This window comes from Myxocyprinus asiaticus, chromosome 13 (assembly GCF_019703515.2).
Source record: "Myxocyprinus asiaticus isolate MX2 ecotype Aquarium Trade chromosome 13, UBuf_Myxa_2, whole genome shotgun sequence".
Lineage (NCBI taxonomy): Eukaryota > Metazoa > Chordata > Actinopteri > Cypriniformes > Catostomidae > Myxocyprinus > Myxocyprinus asiaticus.
The window spans coordinates 44,463,804-44,488,717 of NC_059356.1; the positions used below are offsets into that span (position 1 = coordinate 44,463,804).

The following is a 24,914-nucleotide window of genomic DNA, read 5'->3' on the forward strand; positions in this document are numbered from 1 at the left end:
AATGGATGATGGATGGATGCATAAATAGATGGATAGATAGAAAGATGGATGGTTTTACAGATTAATTCAGTCTCTTTCATGGCATTACATTCTAACCAGATTCAAAACACTGCATGCTTAACCTGCTTTCGAAAAAACGTCATGTTGGAGAAATAGTACAAGTATGCTCCTGTTGCTCATGTGACCTGCTGCTCTCTAGAATGCTCCAGTTCCCTTTTGTGCCACTAGATGACAACACACTCAGCCTGCGGTTGTCCTGAGTGCGTGCTTGCTCCATGTGTGGGTTCACATCATTTATTTATATTTTGTGCGAAGTTGCACATGAGACTGTAGTGTAAACACCAAACACTTTCTCTCTCTCTCTTCTGGTCAGCTGTGTTCTCTGTTCCACTAATGACATGGTGCTGAAGTGAACTATGTTATAGTATACAGTACATCATATAATAAGCAATGCATTCATTCTTTAAAGTTACAATGGAGCCAAAGCATTGCTGCCAACGCTCCCATTCGCAACTTTTCTCTGCATTTCTATTGTAGCGGTTAATGGGCGGTCTTATTCCACAACTCGCAGTTTCTCTCAGTCAGCTGTGGGCTGGACAGCAGCAGCAGCACCAGTTGCGTTTTCTCTTTCAGCGGGCAGAAGCCTCACATAGGAGTTCTGGATACATCTCATAAGCATTTACAGGTAGTTCATTCACACTGCTGAAGCGTTTATCTTGCAAACGCATTTGGACACTAATCGGTTGTTGTTGTTGTTGTTGTAACAGATCTGTTATTTTGTCTAACTGTGTAGCACGCGCATGCATTTGGAAAATTGCATGCACACTTAATATACATTATTGCAAACACACTGCGGATTATTATGCGCGAGAACAGCGATGCATGCTTGTAAACCTTTGCAGCTGATGCATTTTTCGTAGGTTTTAATTTTTGCGCGCAAACATATCACATTCGGATTCCATTATAAGTTTGGATGTGACCGCAAAAGGAGGTGCAAATACCATGGCGAGCGATTTGAAGCCTCGGCTGTGTGTAATGAAGAAAGGGGAGAATGGATACGGGTTTCATCTGCACGGAGAGAAAGGAAAGAGCGGCCAGTGCATTCGGAAAGTGGAGCGCGCGTCCCCGGCCGAAGCGTCTGGACTGCGCGCGGGTGACCGTGTGGTGGAGGTGAACGGCGAGAACGTGGAGAGAGAGACGCACCATCAGGTACACCATCACTACAGTGCACATTTCACACATTACATGTTAATAACCTAATACATGCTTTTACGTAAAGTAGTCTTCCTGTATATGTTCTTTTTCACCAAAGGCAGGGGCGGACTGGCCATGGGGAGAACCGGGACTTTTCCCTGTGGGCCGGCCGCACAACGGCGCCGATGCACCAACCAACCCCCACTTTTGGGACGGTATTAATTTCAAATCCAGGGCCGATTTCTCTTCCCATTTCGCCCCTTACCAAAGGTGCCATGTACATCCCAGATGGGAGTAGTGGAAATGAGTCATGGAGGGGGTGTGAATGATCCATTAATCCAATAGAGGCTTTCCTTTTAACTGCCCATGAGTCCAATTCTGAAAGAGGTGCTTGCTGTGCGCCTATTATCTTGCCTGATTTGTAATCCTTGAAAGCCAGGATAGAATGGGGATTAAACCAGGATGAAATACTGAAGGTGAGCACAGATTCAACAGAGTGATATGCACACAACTGTTAAAATGTCCTTGCAGATATTAAAACTCTGCAGCCTTCGAAGAAGTCCTAGGCGTTGTTGGGCCTTTTTAAAAACTGTCTCTGCATGCTTGGCAAAGGAGAGGTGGGGATCCATCTCTGTGCCAGGGTATTTAAAAGAGTCCACCTGCTCAACAACCTCTCCCTTAAACTCGATTGGTTTAAAAAGTGGGTGATCATTATCAGCACCACAGCACAGTTCTTTTGTTTTGCTGTTATTTATCTCCAAGGAGTTTTCCTCAGTCCAGGCGGTGAGGTAGTGCACAAAGTTAACATAACTGTCCAATGTCTGACTATCCTTCACACACCCCACCAGTGTCACATCGGCTGCATATCTGATGAGTGCCAGATTGTTACGGTTGCAGGTTATTTCGTTGGTGTAAATGGAAGAGGATTGGAGATAAAACACAGCCCTGTGGGAGTCCAGAATTTAATACCACGTTCTCTGATTTAAAACCATTTACTAGTATGTTGTGGTCGATCATGTAAAACAAACTTTTAATCCATAAAATCAGGGTTTGATTCACTTGCATGTCCTCCAGATGCTTTAAAAGTGTTCACTGTGTTAAAAGCAGAGGAAAAATCCATACATAAAATCCTAATGCAGGAGTGTGGCAAGTCCAGGTGCTTTGCAGCTTTGTCCAGTAGGGTAAGGCTTGCATCCTCAACGCCGCGCCTTAGTGGATCAAGATTGCCCTCCACTGCCTGGGAGAGCTGCTGGCTGACCACTCTCTCCATACACTTGCAAAGCACAGTTGTCAGTGCCACAGGTCTGTAGTCTTTTGGCTCTTTGGCATGTGACTTTTTAGGGAGGGAAATGATGGTGGTTTCCTTCCAGGCCTGAGGGACAAAGCTGGAGTTGAGTAGCTGAAAATGTTGTGCCAGCACACCCTTCAGCTGAACTGCACATTCATTCAGTGCTTTGCCTTGTATTCCATTAGACCCTGGTGCCTTGTGGGGCTTGATATGAGACAAAACATTTGCCACAGTTCCTTCTTCAACTGTTATGAGCGGAAAAGCAGGAGGGTTCAGATGGGTCCATTGGTCTTCTAAGTCTGTATTAATAAAACATGCATAAAATGTGTTCAATTCGGTGGCAGAACTGGAAGGATCAGAGCACTGAATTCGTACCTTTTGTACCTCATCCATTTTGTATTTATTTGTTTGAGTGATTCCCACACCTAATTAGTATTTCTCAAATTTCTCTTCTGAATAGTGTACATTTTTTTTTTTAGCAAAATTGCAAAAACAACATCTCAAAATAAGAGTCCAAGGAGAAAACATAAGACTGACGTGACATTTACTATCACAGGATATACAATTCTTTGTTTATTACAAGATAAATAAGTACTATATTCTAAAAAATTACTATTATATTACATTGATTTTCTTTTCACACTATCTGGGCATTTTTTAGATCCATTCGTGATAGATGTACGTGCCGGGTAGCTAAAGACCCAAGGTAATAATGTTTGGGGAAACACCCATGCAATTAAGGGTTAAAGGCAATTCTTAACACTTATATTTTTGGTGACACATTTAATTATGCATATATTATTGCTGTTCATATATTGAATAATGCATACTGGCCTCATTGACTGAATGTTACTATAACTACATTTTTGTAAACTCACTTTTACGTGCCGCCTTCTACGTTTTGCCGGCTGGAATAATCTTTGATGTGATATTCCTAGGCATAAAATCCTGAATGAATGTGTTCAGTGTTCCTAATGGAACTTCATAAGGTGGAACTGATCCTAATGGGATCAAATAATATATATATATATATTTTTAATTCTTTTTAAATAATTCACAATTCAGTGCTTGTGTAATTACACTGTAATATGTACCTGCAATGTACAGTGTGATCTATCATAAAAACAATACCAAACATTCTGAGATTGTAAAATGGCTAGCAGATATCATTAGTTTATTAGAGATTTTTATAAAACTTTGATTAAAACATTTTCATATTTGAATTGAATGTATGCCAACCACTGATATAACATTATACTAATATATAATGTTTGTTAATTACTTATTAACAATTAAATGCATGGGTGTTTCACCAAACATTATTACATACTCAAGTCTTTAGAGACTTTGTACGTATTTCCCTAATGGAACTGCAAAATGCCCAGATAGTGTAAAATGTCAATGCATTTTCAAGACTATTATACAATAACACAATAGAATACATTCTGATTTATTTGGATGTTTTATTTTTCATATATCAAAGAGGTGAGGTGACAAATCTAGAACAGGATTCATCACTTTCACACTGAAATATAATGAGACACAACTGCCTTTTAAACAGATATTGAGCTGCACAAAACACATAAGCTACACATATGTATGTTTTCAGGCACTTTTTGAGTCTAAACATACGCACAACTTATTTTTTGCAATTTTAACTTATTGTGTATGTTTGTGTTACTCTATGTATAAGTAAAAGGTTGAGGAATACTAAAGAAGTGTGGGCACAACTCTGAGGTACAGAGGTTGGAATGAGATCCAGGGTCATAACACTCAAGGTATGCATTTAAGGGTTAATGAAGTTTAATTACTGGCAATTCTATTTAACAGAATAATTTCAATCGGTCTTCACCTTTTATTTTTTATTGTAGGATAGAAACTCGTTATCATTGTATAAGTAGTAGAAATATCTCTGTAATGTAAAAACATTTGCCCTCCTTTTATTAGAGGTTGTAATGTAGCTTGGTTGCATGGAAAATGAAGAGCCTTGCATATTGAAACTTCTGCATTTCGTCGAAACAATGAAAGTGTTCTTTTGAATGTACAAACAAATTCTTTGCATAGTGACACTGATGGAGTCTTGCAGGTTTGACAGCAGCTGTCTCAATACTGCCTCTGGTTCTACTGAACATCATTACAGCTTGAGATAATATGACTAGATCTTTGTTTTCAGAGGCAACGATGATGTGTAAGTTTTGGCATGTATGGTGTTAGAGCAGGATCATATAACATCACTTAAAGGAATGTTCCGGGTTCAACACAAGTTAAGCTCAATCAACAGCATTTGTGGCATAATGGTGATTACCACAAAAATGTATTTCAAATCGTCCTTTTGTTTATATGAGCTTTAAAGTTGTTTAAATTGTAATTTTTACAGTCATTTCAGGGTTTGTTGACATTACATCATCATGGCAAGGAAGTTGTAAAATTGGCTATAATTACACAGAAAAGGTTATTAAGTGATTTTATCACACTAAAATCATGTTTAACAATATGTGTGTAATGTCTTTTGGCTAAATGTTTAAAAAAGTCAGTATTTTACAGGGGTATTCAGTAGTTCTCTAGCTAGCGTTAGCATAGCTCTTCTTCATGTATGTTAAGTACCGATGTGACAGTGGTGTTAGACGCTGTACTGCCATCTATCGACGTGGATCAGCATGATCGTCTCTGCTGCCCCCGCCAGCTTTGGAATATCATTTGCATCTGGATCAATTTCTAAAGTTATTTATTACTACTATAATATCATTGCTTTGCCTAAAAACATCAAAATTCAAGCGAACATACTTCTATAGTTAAGAACAGATTATTATTGTCCCTCAGATCAATAATTTATGGAGACTGTATACATTTCACGTTATTTCTAAAGAAAGTTATTACCTTTATTAGAGAACTGCTTAGGGTGAAATAAACCTCAATTATCTAGTGATACGGAGTGTCATGGTAAAGGAAAGATTCCAATTTCAAATTTAGCATGTCCATAAATACTGTATTTGAAGAACTCGTTTTGTTTCCAAGTAAGCCAACGTCATGGTTTACTCAAAATCCACAACAATCGCTGTGCCAAGCTACTAAACGAATGAAGACGTGTGTCGTTTCATAGAGCTTACGTTGACTATACACGTAATTTTAAAAAGTTATTTTAGAGAGTGGTCTAAACCATTAATAATGTCTTACCTGTACAACAAAAAAGAAGCAACATCGGCATCACTACTCACGTTTTTCTCCGTCATACCTTGTGTATGCCGTACTGATGTTTATTCTAGTTTTTTGCCTTTGGCAGTCTTTCTGTATTCTTGTTTCGGACCTTTTTCGCTTCTTCGATAGTACAGCTACTGAACCTCCTGTTGTCTCTGCTTCTAAAGCACGATAATAAGTATGTTCTTTTTGCTCTTCGCATCACCAAACAACACTGCGCTAAGCATAGCCAAGCGTATCTACATAGGTGGCAGCCAATGAGCGTGAGGATTTTCTTCTTCGACATTTAGTGAAACACAGCGGTCATTTCAACATGGCGAAACACATTGTAGGGGGTGACCCACACCATGTATAATAAAAAACATTTTTTATTTATTTTTTATAATTTCTCCCAATTTGGAATGCCCAATTCTCACTACTTAGTAGGTCCTCGTGGTGGCGCGGTTGCTCACCTCAATCCGGGTGGCGGAGTACAAGTCTCAGTTGCCTCCGCTTCAGAGACAGTCAGTCCGCGCATCTTATCACATGGCTTATTGTGCATGACACCGCGGAGACACAGCATGTGGAGACTCATGCTACTCTCCGCGATCCAACAACTTACCACGCACCCCACTGAGAGCGAGAACCACTAATCGTGACCACAAGGAGGTTACCCCATGTGACTCTACCCTCCCTAGCAACCGGGCCAATTTGGTTGCTTAGGAGACCTGGCTGGAGTCACTCAGAACACCCTGGATTCAAACTTGTGACTCCAGGGGTGGTAGTCAGCGTGAATACTCGCTGAGCTACCCAGGCCCCAATAAAAACACTTTTTATAGAAAACTATGAGTACAGTCTTCATCTCATGTGAGTGCACACCATTCAGATCACTCTTCACAAAATTCATTTTCAAATTCATTTGTTAATGTGTAAAACTTTATAAATTAGCCCCAAATTACTGAATGCACCTTTAATGTTAAAAAGTCCCCCCCCCCCCCCCCATTCACTTCCATTGTAAGTGCCTCAATGGAACCCAGATTTTTGCTTTTTTTTTTTTTTTTTTTTTTTATATAAAGAAAAGGAGGGACGAGTCAAAATAAAAAAATGTTGTCGATTGAGCTTCACTTGTATTAAACCCGGAATATTCCTTTAAATACTGAAAGTTCCTGAATGCTGTCACAACACAGAACCATGCAACATACAGTACATCAGAGTTGTAGTATGATTACATTTACTTAGCTGGCACTTTTACAGTACTTAATACAGTTTGGAGTAAACTGAGGTCAAGTGTCTTGATCAAGGTCATAATGATAGTTCATGAACCTTTCAAGGGCTTGAGCGTACAGTTTTTCTGTGACCAGCCCAATCACAACTCTTTAGACTAAACAAGATTCAGCCTTGCTGACTTGAGTCATCTTGGTGTTTAACAGTCTTTTATTCAGCATTGCCACTATATATGCAATTGCAAGTTCATAATGGAACTTAAGGTACTGTATAATCTTAGAAGAACTTGACATATATCCCTTGCTATTGTCCCTGTTTGGGTAATTGCCACAAATGTAATGTATGCATTTTCTTGTATAGTGGGGTCTGAATGTCAGAGACCACAAAGAAAATCTGATTTTTTTTCTTTAAACCTGTAAAACAAAGTTTGAGGACTTTTTTTTCGGCCAGAGAATTCACCGATCTGAGTTTGGCGATGGAGGTATGTGGCGAGCAGGGCGGGGCCGAGTGGCATCTGGGAGGCTGGGAAGATAAGTGGTGAATGAGTTCCACCTGTGCGCCACATCGGTCTCGCGTTCCAGTGAGGGGCAGTGGGAGAGGAGACAGCAGCAGACAGAGAGAGAGAGAGAGAGAGACAAATGAAGCTATGTGATTGTGTGTTCGCCGTGTCTGCGGGGAATGTCTACTTGTAGTGTCAAGCCGGTCCCAGCTTCCTCCTTGCCCATCTTGTGAACTCGTTACAGTGACATAACATGAAACAACTATTTGCAACAAAACAACATAAATAATAAAATTAAAAAAATAGCTAAAAACTCTATGAATTCTTAATAACAACTATTTAAATGCCCTCATAAGTTCCCTCTGAGCAAGGAAACATAAATAAATAAAGCACAAGGAATTGCCTCAATTTTGTACTCAATCATTTGAGTTATTAAGTCTATAGATTTTTAAGATTAATAAGTTCAAGGAACATACATATTTGAGTTATGAGCCCAAAACTTGACACTTCAAGTAATGTTTAATTAAGACAACTTGATTTTTCCAGTAATGACAACATTAGGGTGTACAGTGCATAGGCTACCAAATGGTAAGAAATTCTGCAGTTCACGTAACATTTTCAATTTTATAATTTGTTGTGTAAAATGTTGTTTTAAATTAGAAAATAATGCAAAAATGAAGCATTTTCACTAGAGGTCTCAGACGTTTGTACCCCTTTGCATGTAATTTGGCTGAGAAACCATGTAAATATAGTCAAAATGGTATCTAGTTTCGCTTATACTAAACATCAACTTAGTTGCCTGTTTTTGCTTTCTTATCCACTCAGGTTGTGCAACGAATCAAAGCTGTGGAACATGAGACCAGACTGCTGGTGGTTGACCGGGAAACAGACGAATACTTCCGCAGCCTGCATCTCACCTGTACAGAGGAAATGGCCATCAGAGTGACCCCTTCACCTTCACTCTCCAGCATTAAACAGGGCAATGGATCCACGTCCAAACGAACCGAAATATCCAAGCCCATCAGGAAACCCCCATCACGAGCTCCAAAGAAGGTTAGTGGATCCAGTCCTACTTAGAACCTTATTCTTAACTCATCTGACCAACTTTTTAGGGATCTGAGAAACTGTTTTGTAAAGTGTTTGACATTTGGTGTAACTACAGAACAAAACTGCATTTCTGCATAAAGGCTAATTTATCATTTGTGGACGAACAGGCTTCATTTAGTTTGCCTAAAAACTTCAATGACGTTTTTGTTCTGCTATGGTGTTAGTTTGGTGATATTTTCGTCAAAAAGAATTGATGATTGGTTAAAACTAATCATAGGCGTGGTTTGGATGTGATGTACGATACTGGTATCGGAATCAGGTCCGATACCACGCTCATGTACTTGTGCTCGTTAAAATGCTAATAAAAATGCAGATACCATCTGACGTATGAATGTTATTACCTTAACATTCAGTGCACAAATTAAAATCACATCATGTCCTAGTGAGATTATTTAACAGGAAAAGCAGCGATTTGATGATATAAATATATAGTTTGCACGTGCAATGCTTTAAATGTGAGTACTTGTGAATGTGGAGTCAGTGTTGTGCAGAAATAGACACACAAAGTGCTCATACCTTTTAGAAATCCTTGGCTCATAAACGGAAAACATCGTAATGAGCATTGTGCGCTCTGTTTGTAGCAAATGACAGCAGGGAGAGCGCTGATTCACTTTTTGCGTGAGTCATATACCGACGACAGATTTATTTAATTAAATAGCAGCCTTTTGCAGTTTAATAATCACTTTGAGTCACGTAGCGACCGTCTTTTCCAGAGTGGGAAGCTGCCATCATTACGTCAGCGCTCCTTGGTCATAACAACACAGGAACACTTCAAAATAAAAGCTTAATTGAATTAATGGAAAAAAGTACGAAATAGATCACTACTGTATAGTTATGTAATATTCACTGTAATACTACAAATAATAATAATAATAATTAAAGCTGCAAGCAGCAATGCGGATTCCTCCTCAAAACTGCAAATTATGTAAAAATGTACATGGTAGAGACATGTACTTCACACACGTACACAACATTTCATTAATTTGTTATTAAACATTGCAAGAGTCTTCATATGAACTGGTGATTGAATCAAAGTATCGGTTTAATGACTAGCGGATTTGTAAAGCATTATTTTAGCATTAGCGATAAATAATAGTAAACTGTATTTCTGTCATCTTTTGACATATCAAGGTGAAATGTTGCACAGTACTTCAGAGTGATGTCATCTTGAAGCCTGTTAGGTTGGAAAAAATGGCATTAGATTTTTTGGACATATGGATATTGAGACAATGTGGACATTTACATAAATGCGCACCTTTCAGCCATTTTGTGTTGTATTCATTTTTGCTAAATATCAAATTGAAAGACATGTATCCTACACATACATTCCGAGTTTCAAGTCAATTGGAGCTATGGTTCAGGAGGTAAGATTTTTGTAGATTTGGACAAATTTGTATTGTACAGGAAAATCCATCATGGCGGACTTTATGGGTTCTAGAGGCTTTTTTGTTCCCCTTGAGAAATGAGGCATATATACCAGGTTTCAGAAATTTTGGACTTATGGGGTGGAAATGGCATCACTTTGAAAATGGACAAATTGGGGCGTGGTGTGTAGCGCCACCTATAGGCTCACGTGGGCCATTTTTGGTGTGGTAGTTACTCGTGGCCTGTAGTATCAATGTGCCAAATTTCAAAACTTTTTACCAAGGAGATCTTGAGTTATTGGGCAAGTTAGAGCTACAGGAATAATAATAATAAGAAGAAGAATACTAACAAAAACAATAGGTTTCCTCCTACCAGAGGAATTCTAATTATAAATCAATAGTCATTTTATTATATTTAATCAATATCTCACATCTGTGATGCTCTATTTTGCAGCACTTTATTTGACAAAAATAACTCCAATGTTGGATTTTGGATTGTGCTGTGAGGTTCTGTATAAAATCACTTCATTTGATAAAAATAATACAATATCATGTTGATAATAATGTTATACTTTCATTTGATTAAAGTTTGAATGAATTCATTTATTTAAACTCCATTCTGATGATAAAATTTAAATAAATTGTTGATATGGAATTCAGACTCGGTATCGGCGAGTACCAAAAAGAAAATAGCGGTACTCATACTCGTTCTCAATTAAATGGTATTGGAACATCCCTAAAAAATACTTAATGATTATACTGGTGAATCAGATTTTCGTTTGTTCTAAAGGAATATTCTGGGTAAAATTATATAATTTAAGTACTTTGGCATCTGTGACATGCTGCCAGCAGTTACAAATGATTTTGATCCGTCACTCAGTTATTGAAAACAGGAAAAATGTGTGTATAGTAATGCACTTGGAAATCTATAGGACAAAAGTGCAGCACTGTTAATTACCATTAAAATAAAAAATCTTAAATTATTACCATAACTCTCATACACTTGTTTAAACATACAGTTGACTTTAGGGTGTAGCTATTTTTGCATGAACACATCACAAGGACATGTATGTTGAAGGTTTTTATATTATATTACAATTTTACATCTTCGTTAGCCCAATAGCATTGGTTCAAGTAAATAATTAGTTTTTAAATCACAAGATCTTAAATGTTATTTTTATTATTCCCTCCACTTAATGCATACATCCCACATCTGTTTTCACTTAGAGGCCTCTTTCCAGTGGGTTTGCATAATTCAGTGCTATTTCAACAAGATGCTGTCCAGTGAGAAAAAGTAGTGTGAGAGAACGTGCATGTGGAGCAGACACATGTGACAGTGTGAGCATTTTGTGTGCAATGTTGTGTACTGCTACTATGACAGTACAATTGTTGGTAAAACCATAAAGAAACATTTTTTCTGATCTCCGTTGGAACGTTGAACTGGACAGAGAAAAGTTCATCATGGAGTCAAACTACGTGCACATCTGCAAAACTGTACCCTTGTTGTTGAAGCACTTGATTTTACTCGATTTACTCGATTGCGATTTTGGCAATCAAACTCCAAGGCAAACAAAAACAAAGAGAAACTTGGATGAGGAAGGTGTGAAAGATGGTGAAAGACACGACAAAGTTCTTCAGTTGTTTATGTTTTGCACGCCAACAGTGTTCAAATTAAAATTTTGGCGTTACAAAGCTTTGTTCAAACATAACTTATAAATGTGTACATGCCGTTGTTCAAACATAACAAATAAATGTAAAACATGTGAACAACAAGGGATAAAATAAACCAAAGATTTTGGGAATTTTCTAAATGAACAGTCGTTCATGTTAATGAATGAAAATCGATTAATCATTAACAATAACAATAATAGGGGGGCCTGAGTAGCTCAGCGAGTATTGACGCTGACTACCACCCCTGGAGTCACGGGTTCGAATCCAGGGTGTGCTGAGTGACTCCAGCCAGGTCTCCTAAGCAACCAAATTGGCCCAGTTGCTAGGGAGGGTAGAGTCACATGGGGTAACCTCCTCGTGGTCGCCATAATGTGGTTCTCGCTCTCAGTGGGGCACGTGGTGAGTTGTGCGTGGATGCCGCGGTCGATGGCGTGAAGCCTCCACATCCGCTATGTCTCTGCGGTAGCGCGCTCAACAAGCCACGTGATAAGATGCGCGGATTGACGGTCTCAGACGCGGAGGCAACTGAGATTCGTTCTCCGCCACCCAGATTGAGGCAAATCACTACACCACCACGAGGACTTAAGAGTGCATTGGGAATTGGGCATTCCAAAAAGGGGAGAAAAAACAAACAAAAAACAATAACAATAATATTCTGTACGTGTTGAACAGCATGAAAAAAAAAAAAATTCAAGACACATATTTTGCTTTAATCAAAGCTTTATTTATACAAAGTTTGATTTTTGATGGACCATCCATTCTAATGCAAACTTGAAAATGTCAACATCGGGAAAAAATTCCTTACTGTAGAAGGAAACGTGAAAACATGACCTACTGTTTAAATATAATAACAAAAAAAATACACTTAGAGGTGCACTTGGCGTATTTTTTTTTTTTCTCATTAAAAAGTTTTACTCCCATAGAAATTAATAGTAATTTTGAAACATATAAAATCATGGCCACTAACATGAGATGAAGACAGTCATAGTAACCTTAAAAAAGCTGTCTTATTCTACATGGAGAGGGCCCCCTCAAGGGGACAGCCATGTTAGGATCACATGACCAGCCAAATACTACTCACATAATCTCAGTTTCCACCCTGCTGTTGGACATTTTCACTCAAGGATTAAATTAACCATGGCTGACTGTGAATAGAGAATTTCTACAATTGCATCGGTGACTAAAAACTATTGTGTTTGAATGATGCTGCATCCAAGCCTCTAAGTGTCAGTGTAAGTCTAAGATGATGTATTCAAAAATTTACTGAGTGCACCTTCAAGAAATGCGAGTATTGGTATTCCTCTTAATATATTTTCAGTATGGACGATACAGGGAGACCGGCGGATCAACACTGTTTCTTGTCATGTTGTACTTTTACATATGCAGTAAATGTAATGTTCATTCATTGAGCCAGCTTCATCTTTACAACCAAGGAAGTTACGGGTACGCGTTTGTGTTTTGGACAGGACGTGACATGTGCGCCCTCTAGTGGCGGAGGACTGGATAAACAGTCTTTTCTCTATCTGTTGGCATGATTACTGAATGCATTTGTGCTAAAAATGTATTAATCAATGATCGATAAGCTTAGTCGATCAAATTATTTACAACGAATAATCGATCATCAATTTTTAATTGGCATCCCAAGTCCCGATACCCTAAACCTTAAACTAAGGCTGTCATGATTATATTTTGTTGACAATTAATCGACAAGCAAATAATTGCGGTTATGACGATTAATTGTCATACATATTGTCATACTTCTAAGTTGTTTGTGCTTCTTACACCGTAAAAAATTCATTTATTCATATTAAACTTGGAATCATATAAAGAAATAGGGATGTATGAAATCCTTAAAGGATTTAAAAATGATGAATGAATAAAAAATAAAGCTTTAAATATCCAAATATTTCCAAATACTTCCAAATAGTCTCTCTTTTTGGTCAATTTTAGTCTTGTTCCATTTTACATTTACACTGCTGTATATTATATTATTTGTATTGTATTGTATTGTATTATATAATATATAATGAATAGTTCTTTTTGGAACTTAAAAGGGTTCTCCTATGACATCATGTCATAAAACCTGTGGTTCTAAATGGAAACTTAATTTGTATTTATATATATATAAGATGTGAAGTTGAGTTTAATAATGCAGTGGAATATTGCACAGTTTAAGAAGAGCCATCAGATCTTAAAAGGAAGAAGAAATTTGCTCTGTACTCTAGAACTTTTATAAAGGTTTAGTGATTCTTGGATTTGGTGATTGGCAAAGCTATGGAATGTCCTTAACTGCACCCTGGTGCTCAGGAAACCACTCTCGAATTTGATTATCAGTGTGGAATATGAAAAATCTTTAGGGAACAGTGTTTGCAACACATTTTGGACCCTTTTCCTGTAAAATGGCCTCATATTGGCTTATATTATTACCAGACAGAGCAATCATTGGAAATGATGACTCCCCTGAGATAACTTCCCATTCAATTATGATCCCCAACATGTTTGGCAACAGATATTGAATGTTGAAAAATGTTGTATAATTTAATTTATACAGACATCTCCTGGCTGAAAGAAGTGGGGAAAGTGATGACTCATCAAACCATATTCCCATCAGATCATTCAGAACCATTCGGTTCCAGGTTTTGAGCTTCTAACAAATGTTGTATGTTGGTCTTGGATTCGAGACATTTCCGAATGGTCGTCCTACCATAAAGCCACTGGCTTTTTGAAACTCACAGTTACAGAGTTGTGTCACAGAGGTGCTGCCTCAGTTCTGTGGTCAATTTTTGAGGCTGATGTGACACTTATTATTTAAACTCAAATCCTATCACTGTTTGTTTAACTTTATCCATGTTGTTACTTAATTCATCTATCCAAGGTAATGTACAGTACACTTATTAGAGGTGTTTGCTAAGGCTAGCATCACTATTACTATTGCTCATGCTTAGGGTTACGGATTTACTTAAAGGTATAGTTCACACAAAAATGAAAATTCTCTCATCATTTACTCACCCTCATGACATCCCAGATGTGTATGACTTTCTTTCATCTGCTAAACACAGACAAAGATTTTTAGAAGAATATCTCAGCTCTGTAGATCCATACAATGCAAGTGAATGGGTGCCAACATTTTTAAGCTCCAAAATGCACATAAAAGCAGCATAAAAGTAATCCATAAGACTCCAGTGGTCTTCTGAAGCGATATGATAGGTGTGGGTGAGATCAATACTCTCATGTTAGTCCCAAGTTCTTTTTCATCCTCTAATTTTCAGCTTCAACTAGTCGAGATTTGGACTCTTTAAACCTTTCCTACATTTCCTTCCATTTTTGTCCTTTAAGGAACTCCTTCAAGGAAAAATTTGAAAAGAATGATCCATCCAGCAAATCCACTGTACAGATCTTCTCTAGTGCTTTGTAAATATTTGAGGATTTTAGGGCTGTTATTTCTCCTGAACAGTCTTTTTTATTTTTTTATTTTATTTTTCTAAACACCCTTCTCTCCAGCTGTTGTTCATATGGAAGTATTACATGATCTTCTGAAGCTGCTCTCAAGACTTCAGTGGATCTGATTTCACAATCAGAATTTTGATTCTATTTGAAACAACCCCTTTCCCATCAACGGCTTATTATCATTTGGTTTGTCTGACTTTAATTTGTCACCTGCAACTGTTCAAGACAACAGTGTTGCAAAACCTCAACCGTTCTGATTAACAGCATTTAAGACAATTTGAGTGGTGCTTGCATGTGCAAAATGTGCCGACACAATTTTAGGCGTTTCTAGGATGTTTTGGGTGGTTGCTAGGCCGTTTTTAGTATGTTCTGAATGGTTGCTAGGGCATTTCTAGGATGTTCTGGGTGGTTGTTAGGGCATTTTTAGGATGTTCTGAATGGTTGCTAGGGCATTTCTAGGATGTTCTGGGTGGTTACAAGCAAGGATTAAAAACTAAATGTTTTTTGAGGAAAAACTGTGTTTTATTCATTCCGGTTCAGAGGTTACACTCCCTCCTTTCTAATTTGTAATCGGTTAGAACCAAATAAAAGAATGGTTAATAACGTTCTTTTTCAAATTACCGTACTCTGCGCTAAGGGGTGGATGAAATACCACTTGCAGTGTTGCCAGATCTCTCAAGAGAAATAAGCAACCTGGTCTGAAAAAACATGCCTAAAATAAGCCACTTGCCTCACCAAAATAAGCAAAAATAAGCAATTAATTATTTTTCCTGTGTGGTGGATTTATCAGCATAGAAAACATAAGCATTCAGTTAATTAACAGTTAAGTATAATTTTAATTTCAGATCTGCTTCTCAGTCAAAACCGTGCATGTATATGTAGTCATCATTTACACAATGCTACATTCACAACGGGCAATTAGGCAATGAAAAGTGTGATGCAGCGGTTTCTTTCAGGATCAAAGCACTCATTTAATTTTTTTGGGCAACACAAAGTGGTGTAGTTGCAAAAATGAACTGTGATAACCTCTTTGGCCGTTGGTTTCATGAAAAAATTATAGGGAACAAAATTAACCGGTTATAACCTGTTACCAGCATTTGAAAATAAATTTTTGTGCTTTGAACAGTTTTTAGTCCCTGGTTGCATGAGCATTTCTAATATGTTCTTGCTAGGGTATTTAAAGTATGTTCAGGGTGGTTGCTAGGGCATTTCTTGGACGTTCGGGATGGTTGCTAGGTGGTTGCTTACTGGCCCAAGTGTATATAGTACTTTGGTCCCTAGATATGGCTCAGGACCCTCTTGATACAGTTGTGCTCAAAAGTTTGCATAGCAGAAATTGTGAAATTTTGGCATTGATTTTGAAAATATGACTGATCGTGCAAAAAAAAACTGCCTTTTATTTAAGGATACAGATCATATGAAGCCATTTATTATCACATAGTTGTTTGACTCCTTTTTAAATCATAATGATAACAGAAATCACCCAAATGGCCCTGATCAAAAGTTTACATACCCTTGAATGTTTGACCTTGTTACAGACACTAGTCATTGAGTTTGTTAGCTCTCACGTGGATGCACTGAGCAGGCTAGATACTGAGCCATGCAGAGCAGAAAAGAACTGTCAAAAGACCTGCGTAACAAGGTAATGGTACTTTATAAAAATGGAAAAGGATATAAAAAGATATCCAAAGTCTTGAAAATGCCAGTCAGTACTTTTCAATCACTTATTAAAAGTTAAGGGATCTCTTGATACCAAGCCAAGGTCAGGTAGACCAAGAAAGATTTCAGACACAACTGCCAGAAAAATTGTTCAGGATACAAAGAAAAACCCACAGGTACCCTCAGGAGAAATACAGGCTGCTCTGGAAAAAGACGGTGTGGTTGTTTCAAGGAGCACAATACGACGATACTTGAACAAAAATGAGCTGCATGGTCGAGATGCCAAAAAGAAGCCTTTACTGCACCAATGCCACAAAAAAGCCCGGTTACAATATGCCCGACAACACCTTGACACGCCTCACAGCTTCTGGCACACTGTAATTTGGAGTGACGAGATCAAAATAGAGCTTTATGGTCACAACCATAAGCGCAATGTTTAGAGAGGGGTCAACAAGGCCTATAGTGAAAAGAATACCATCCCCACTGTGAAGCATGGTGGTGGCTCACTGATGTTTTGGGTGTGTGAGCTCTAAAGGCACGGGGAATCTTGTGAAAATCGATGGCAAGATGAATGCAGCAGGTTATCAGAAAATACTGGCAGACAATTTGCATTCTTCTGCAGGGGATGCTCTTGGACTTTCCAGCAGGACAATGACCCTAAGCACAAGGCCAAGTTGACCCTCCAGTGGTTACAGCAGAAAAAGGTGAAGGTTCTGGAGTGGCCATCACAGTCTCCTGACCTTAATATCATCGAGCCACTCTGGAGAGATCTCAAACATGCAGTTCATGCAAGATGACCAAAGACTTTGCATGACCTGGAGGCATTTTGCTAAGACGAATGGGCAGCTATACCATCTGCAAGAATTTGGAGCCACATAGACAACTATTACAAAAGACTGCACGCTGTCATTGATGCTAAAGGGGGCAATACACAGTATTAAGAACTAAGGGTATGCAGACTTTTGAATAGGGGTCATTTCATTTTTTTCTCTATTGCCATGTTTTGTTTTATGATTGTGTTATTCTGTTATAACCTACAGTTGAATATGAATCCCATAAGAAATAAAAGAAATGTGTTTTGCCTGCTCACTCATGTTTTCTTTAAAAATGGTACATACATTACCAATTCTCCAAGGGTATGCAAACTTTTGAGCACAACTGAATGTTAGTCTATCAGATTTGTTTACCCATTTTATAATATACTTGGGGCAAATCTTAGGTCGGATCACTTAGAAAAGGAAAAGCATGCACACCTCTCCTCAACAAGACACAGAATTTGAGGCATCATTCATTGATACAGGACAAACAGATATTTGAAGTTTAATACTTAGGGCTAGAGGTTGGTATGAGCAGTAGTAATAGCGATGCTAATAGTGAGTCTTTAAAGTGGATTTAAAAATCATGTTGACAGCCACAATCCACTACTTTTTTTCATGAGAGTTCAGTGCTGTTGAATGAGGTTTAAGTATGGTAAACACACTAAGGCCGTCTGTAGGTGCTGACAGTCATCTGGGTCATTGAGCAGGAGATCTGGAGCAGCGTTTGACTGTCCTACTTCCGCACAAGGTCTTTAGAATGCAGGAGATAGAAATGGATCTTAAAGTTCTCGAGTCTGTTTTTCAAAATCTCAAGCCTGTAATGACATAAGTGAAACCATCTGTTTTGGCATCACACATGTCTAAACAAACACAACACCAAATGAACGTTTGTGTGAGGGATGTTTTGTTTCGTGAAAAGATGGCATGGATGCAGATCGAGCATCAAGGGCCAGATCTGTCCTGTTGGTTTCATATTCTGTTATCTAATGCAATGACATTCAGAGATGTTTAAGGCTGGCGTAAGTATCCTAATGCTTTCTTGGACGTCGCAGTGAACTGAGAGGTTGATTTTCGTTCAGTGTGTTGAAACACAATCAGCATGGGAAAAGCAAAACCATTCCTGTGAACTCAGACATGCAGGTTAAGGGTCGTATGACAGTCAGCAAACAATGTGTGTGTTTGCCTGTCTGCATAGGGGACATGTCTACATACTTGAACATCACTCGGTGTGCTCAGTTTATTTGTGGGCTTTTTGAATAGCTAATGTCCTTGTGGGCATGTACCATTCAAATGTGCTCTTAAAGGTCATTCTGATTCCATATTTCCATGGAAACTGATGTAAATGATGTTCCATTTTAGCCCCACTTTGCAACCTGGTATAAAATTTCACCTTATATAAAAAATAATTTCTGTGTGGGTCAGACAATGAGAGCATTTACATGCACAATTTTATACTGATAATGCTTAATAAGCGACAACATTTAAGGTCATATAAAGACCTTAAACGACCTTCCTGTGTCAGGAAATGGTCATAAAAGGTTTAAACGAAAACAATTTTTTTGCCCATTAACCTGATTTTGCGTTGCATGTAAACACATTTACCGGCGTTCTTACTGGCTTATCCAGTGTGCTGGAAGTGTTGTGCACATGACTGCTCACAAAAGTATGATTTTAAATCTCATATAAATGCGAGTTCAGATTTTTTTTAGTAAACTGATTTTCGTAGTTATCAGCATTTTGGGGTGCATCTAAACACACTTCATCAAAGTGATCATATAACTTACTAAACTAGATCTTCTTAGGGGCCGGTTACACTAATGTGTTTTTACGTCCATCTTCGCTGTTCTACAATTGTTTTTCAAACACAGTCTCATAAGATTTCGTAAGAATAGTAAGAGATGTGCAAATTCATAAGACATCGTACAACTTTGTTTGCATTGACTTATCACATACGCTTCCTTAAAAACCCTCATATTTCCTTTCTTCCGTCATACACAAAAAGTATTTATCAATTCAAATTTCAATTTCAAATTTATAGGTTTAGGTATGGGGTTTGGGTTAGGAGTTAGGGGTTAAAATGATGAAATATTGTGTATCACGAGCATGCGTTACATAACAGGGATTTTTATATTACTATGATGGTTAGGTTAAGGGTCTGAGCAAGGTGTTACACTTTATTGTTAGGTTTATCTTTGCCTCTACTCATGTTTAAATTTAACAAGGAAGAAACAAAATATCGGGGCCTACATGGATGCGTCAGAAGCATATGTGATTGGTTGGTGTTTAAGTCGTACGATTTCTTTCGAATTCTTATTAGATTGAGTTGTTTATTCCATGTAAATATGCACTAGATGGTTGTTTTTGACCGTTGGGGCGCCTCGCTGTTTTTTAGACAGCGTGTCACAAATTGCAGAGGCAGGACCCAAATGCAGAGTGAAACAAAGGGTTTTATTAATACAAAAATAAACAAAGCCGAAAACAAAAACTACAAAGTCCAGGGTGGTAAGCACACAGACGGGCTGGGCTGGAGCAAAAGGAGCAGAACACAGAACCGACAGGACGAGAGAACAAGACGAACTGGCACAGGACCGCGCACACGAGGAGACTAAAATAGGAAGATAAATCAACAGGTTAATAGGCAGGGCAGGAGAGAAAATGATCTGATAATGGGCAAACAAGGAGGCGGGCTATGACGCAAGACTGAGAGACATGAGGCAAAACAGAAGCAAAACAAAGCCACTTATCACCAAGACAATAAGGCAACATGCGCACATGCCAACCAACAGACAGGATGAGAGAATGCATGGCAACGGCAGCAAAGCAATGCCATGCACTCTCACACTAGACAAAGCCTGAGCATACATTGTGAGGCAAACACCACGCAATGCACACAACAGGCGACAAAATGAGACAAGACACATGTGTGAGAGTTCGGCCACAAATAAAACCGACATCTAAGACAGAAGTGACCGAACCCCAGCACAACGTGAAGACGGCTCGTGACCCGGACGCGCAGCGCAAGCAGGCGCAAAGTGAAGTGCGCCCACGGTCGCGAGAAACAGACACAAACAGTCGACGTGAGTGCATGCCGCCAAGATGACATAAGAGCAGTGCACTCACGGCAATAAAAGACAAGACATGGAGCATGAGTGTCCGGATCCCGACACCGAAACCAAACCAGACAGGAGAGTCAGGGTCCAGACACCATGCTCAGAACATGAAAAACAAGACCGACCGAAGAGCGCACGGCAGGGAAACCACAACCCAAAGCCATGCACTCCCACAGAGACAAAAAACTAAATGCAACACAGACACAGAACAAGAATGTCAGGATCCTGTCACCACAAAATCCTGTCACCAGACTGACAAAGGGACAGGATCCTGAGAGCGTGCCAAGTTAAAAAGAACTTCAACTTTTAAAAACGCATCTCAAAACACCTGCATTTTGTTCTATTTTTTGAGCTGTGTTTAGCATTTTTTAGAGCAAGAATACATTCAGTCTGAACGGCCCCTTAAAGTTTAGCTGGTTGCAGTTCAACAATTACACTCAAAACACAGAAGTTCATGAAATGAATACTGTATCATGGGTTCAATACAAGTTAAGCTAAATCGACAGCATTTGTGGCGTAATATTGATTACCACAAAAAGTAATTTCAAGGATGTCCCTCCTTTTTTTTTCTCTCTCCCCAATTTGGCATGCCCAATTCCCAATGCGCTCTAACTCCTCGTGGTAGCGTAGTGACTCGCCTCAATCCAGGTGGCGGAAGACGAATCTCAGTTGCCTCTGCATCTGAGACCATCAATCCACGCATCTTATCACGTGGCTTGTTGAGCGCATTACCTCGGAGACATAGTGCGTGTGGAGGCTTCACGCTATTCTCCGCAGCATCCACGCACAACTCACCACGTGCCCCACCAAGAGCGAGAACCACATTATAATGACCACGAGGAGGTTACCCCAACGTGACTCTACCCACCCTAGCAACAGGGCCAATTGGTTGCTTAGGAAGCCTGACTGGAGTCACTCAGCACGCCCTGGATTCAAACTAGCGACTCCAGGGGTGGTAGTCAGCGTCTTTACTTGCTGAGCTACCCAGGCCCCACATTTATACATTTTTAAGAGTGGCTTAAATGTCCAAATACATTTTGGGGCAACTTGTGTACTTCTAGTTTGCAGACAAACTCTCACAGTAATGCTTTAAACATTTGTTATGGTTTTATTGCGGTTCATGTGTTTTTTCTCTGCACTGCTGTACCGCCGTAACTACATGGATTCTATTCTTTCTCTGTTACAAACCCTCCTTGAAATTTTTGCCCCATGTTCCAGCTGTGAGACGAGGGGCAACTGTGTCGACTCCAGATGTGCAGATCTGTGGAACATTCTTGAGCAAGAAGGGGTTCAGACTGGGGCTGAGGGCAGAGGGAGCCAAGATTCCATTAAAGGGTCAGATGTGTGACAAAACAAGCATGTCTAGTCCTTCTTTACTGCGCATGTTGACAATCAACAGAGGGTTTGTTTGTCTCATTAATCACCAGAGAGACACTCTGTTTGTCTGCTTTGAGCACATTGACCAGGCCCTTTTCAAATTGATCTGAGCACTTAAATTAATGTTACTCATGCAACCATAAGTGAGATCCATTGCGGGTGGCTCAACATATCGCACATTACTATGCCTTTCTGGATGGTGAGTGCTGGAAGTGTTCTTGGAGTTTGTTGTTTTTATCAAGTAAAAAAGCTGGAATGTACTGTGGTTCGGGGTTGATTACCACAAATTTAAATACAAAAAAAGAGAAAAAAATCATGTTTACAGTTTGGCACTTACAATGAAAGTGAATGGGGCCAGTCCATTAACATTAAAATGCACAGTGTTTGGGGGCCTGGGTAGCTCAGCAAGTAAAGACGCTGACTACCACCCCTGGAGTCGCAAGTTCGAATCCAGGGTGTGACCAGCTGAGTGACTCCAGCCAGGTCTCCTAAGCAATCAAATTGGCCCGGTTGCTAGGGAGGGTAGTCACATGGGGTAACCTCCTTGTGGTCACGATTAGAGGTTCTCACTCTCAATGGGGTGCGTGGCAAGTTGTGCGTGGATCGTGGAGAGTAGCATGTGCCTCCACATGCTGTGAGCCTCTGCAGTGTCATGCACGTCGAGCCACATGATAAGATGCGTGGATTGACTGTCTCAGAAGCGGAGGCAACTGAGACTTGTCCTACACCACCCGGATTGAGGTGACTATCCGTGCCACCATAAGGACCTACTAATTAATTAATTACCTGCCTAATAGTGGGAATTAGGCATTCCAAACTGGGGAGAAAAGGGGATAAAAAAAGATAAAAAAGTATTTTTGTTGGTGTTTTTCCCAAAGACAACCTCCGCTGTGATCGGCACCATAATGTTTTGTCACAAGATTTGGTGTGTCAAAAGTGTAACCCTTTAATGCCAGCGCAGAGTGTCCTGAATTGAGATCAGTCGGTTTAAATGAAATGAAATTATGCATAGCGTATAGCGAAGACATAACACAACGTGCTTGCAGAAGGACGCGGGAAATGCACAAGGTTAAAAGAAAGAAAACTGCGCTCATCAAGCCATTTCATGGGGTTTTCATTCATTCTTTAGGCAGCGACAAACTGTTTCACTACCAACTCAATCAACTTTGCTAACATTGAAATGGAAGAGATTACAGGCACATTTAGTGATTACATATACAGCATATTAGGAGCCTCTAAATCTAGAGTGTTAACGTGATGTAACAGTGCAGGTCACACTGCGTGGGCTGGATGGCAAACACACGATGAGAGCCATTTTCACTCACTCTCTCTCTCTCTTACACTTCAGCTTCCGTAAGCATAAAGATTTCATGATGTGAGAGGGTTTTCATTTGTTTTAATGAAATAATGTTATAACTGTGATGGAGGGAGGGATGGATGGATGGATAGACAGACAGAACGACACATTTTTATAGAAAGTGCAGATTTTTTTTAGCCAAGTTTATTAGTCTAACCTTTTTTTAAATCTTGGCTTTTGTGCATATAGTCCGTATAAACTAAAAACTGCTTTTCTGGTGTCGTTACACTCACAAAACTTGTTTTGGGGGGAGGAAGTGATGTCGCAATTGGTCTGGAATTTGGTCTAATTGATTCAACATGCTTCCTAGGGGTCACATAGCTACGAGGGGGGGTCGTGCAATGCGACACTGCAGTCTTGTAGATGTTTTGTGGTCTGGAAATTGATCAGTCGTGAATAAGTGTAAAGTGAAACAAAAATGCTACATGCACAGGGTGGATGGTTTTATTTTGAAGTAACTTTTTACTCATACGGTATGTCTGACTGTATGCATATATACCTGTAGCTCAACTATTGCACAAACTATCACTGTCCTCACATTGCGCAAAGCAGGCGATTTGAAATGTAAATCTGTTAATAAGCAGCTTTAAAAAAACTCATTTTAAGACGACTTCTCTGAGAAGGTTTTAGCATGCTGACAGTTTTCTCAATGAAAAGTTGCATCTATAAATTCAGTCCCTGTTGAAGGACAGCCAAGTGAAATATAGCTAAAAGCTAAAACTGAAATGGAAATAAAATACCTCACTAATTGGCAAGTCCAGGTTTTTTTAAACATTTTGATGCCAAGGACCCCAAATATGTTGATCCCCTTGCGAATGACCCTCTCCCTAAAATACAAAGGCAGCTACATATTATCATGGATAACACGGTTCATTAATAGTTAATGTTAACAAATGGAACCTTATTGTAAAGTGTCACCTTTCCATGTATCAAGACCCATTTATACCATGTGATAAAAAATAAAATAATTAGCTTTTATTATTGTCATTGTACTAAAGCCAAAATAGTTTTTTAAATAGTAACTTTTTATTAAATCGACAGCATATATTTTTTCAACCAACTATCATAGTCATGTTAGATGTATAAACTTCAAGAAAAACATTATTAATTAAACTGAAATTTATTTACAGTCTTTACAAAGCAAAATTAATCCACAAAGGGCCCGTTCACACTGAACACGTATTTGCGTTAACAACAAATGTTACAAAAAGCAGGTGCATTGAGGCATATAAAAAGCACAGCTTTCCTGTCCTAGATGCTGAAATATAGTAATATGTGTTACACTGGTCAAAGACGCACATCTAGTGCATGTTTACATAGAAAAACAATTGAAAAACAGTGCGCATATACACAAAATTGTGTTCAGTGTGAACAGCCCCTTATAATGGCAAATTCGGTTACTTTTTATTTATTTATTTTTTTACACATTTTAAAACCCCTGGGCTAGTCAACCATCCTCACCCTTTACTGGTCTAGAGTCAACGTTAACCGGTTTCTCCAGCAAAAACAAACATGACAGTATAAAATCTTTTTGTGTATTTTACATAGGAAAATACACGTTATATGGAAAAATCTGATTATGTGTGTATTTTTCCAGTCTCTTCGTTGCTCTGATCTGTGTACTT

The 24,914-nt window shown here is 38.9% G+C and overlaps 1 protein-coding gene across 2 annotated transcripts in view; it reads left to right on the forward strand.

Moving 5' to 3' along the window:
• The first annotated feature begins 358 nt into the window (after window positions 1-358).
• Window positions 359-24,914, forward strand: part of LOC127450259 (Na(+)/H(+) exchange regulatory cofactor NHE-RF2-like) — a 52,094-nt gene continuing 27,538 nt past the window's right edge. Inside the window, exons 1-3 of one of the 2 annotated variants that reach the window (XM_051714214.1) lie at window positions 361-685; window positions 768-1,209; window positions 8,205-8,432. In XM_051714214.1, the coding sequence (XP_051570174.1) occupies window positions 1,003-1,209; window positions 8,205-8,432 (435 nt within the window). In that variant the 5' untranslated portion in view covers window positions 361-685; window positions 768-1,002. Of the gene's footprint in view, window positions 1,210-8,204; window positions 8,433-24,914 lie in introns of both variants that reach the window. The other variant, XM_051714213.1, reaches the window with a different exon arrangement.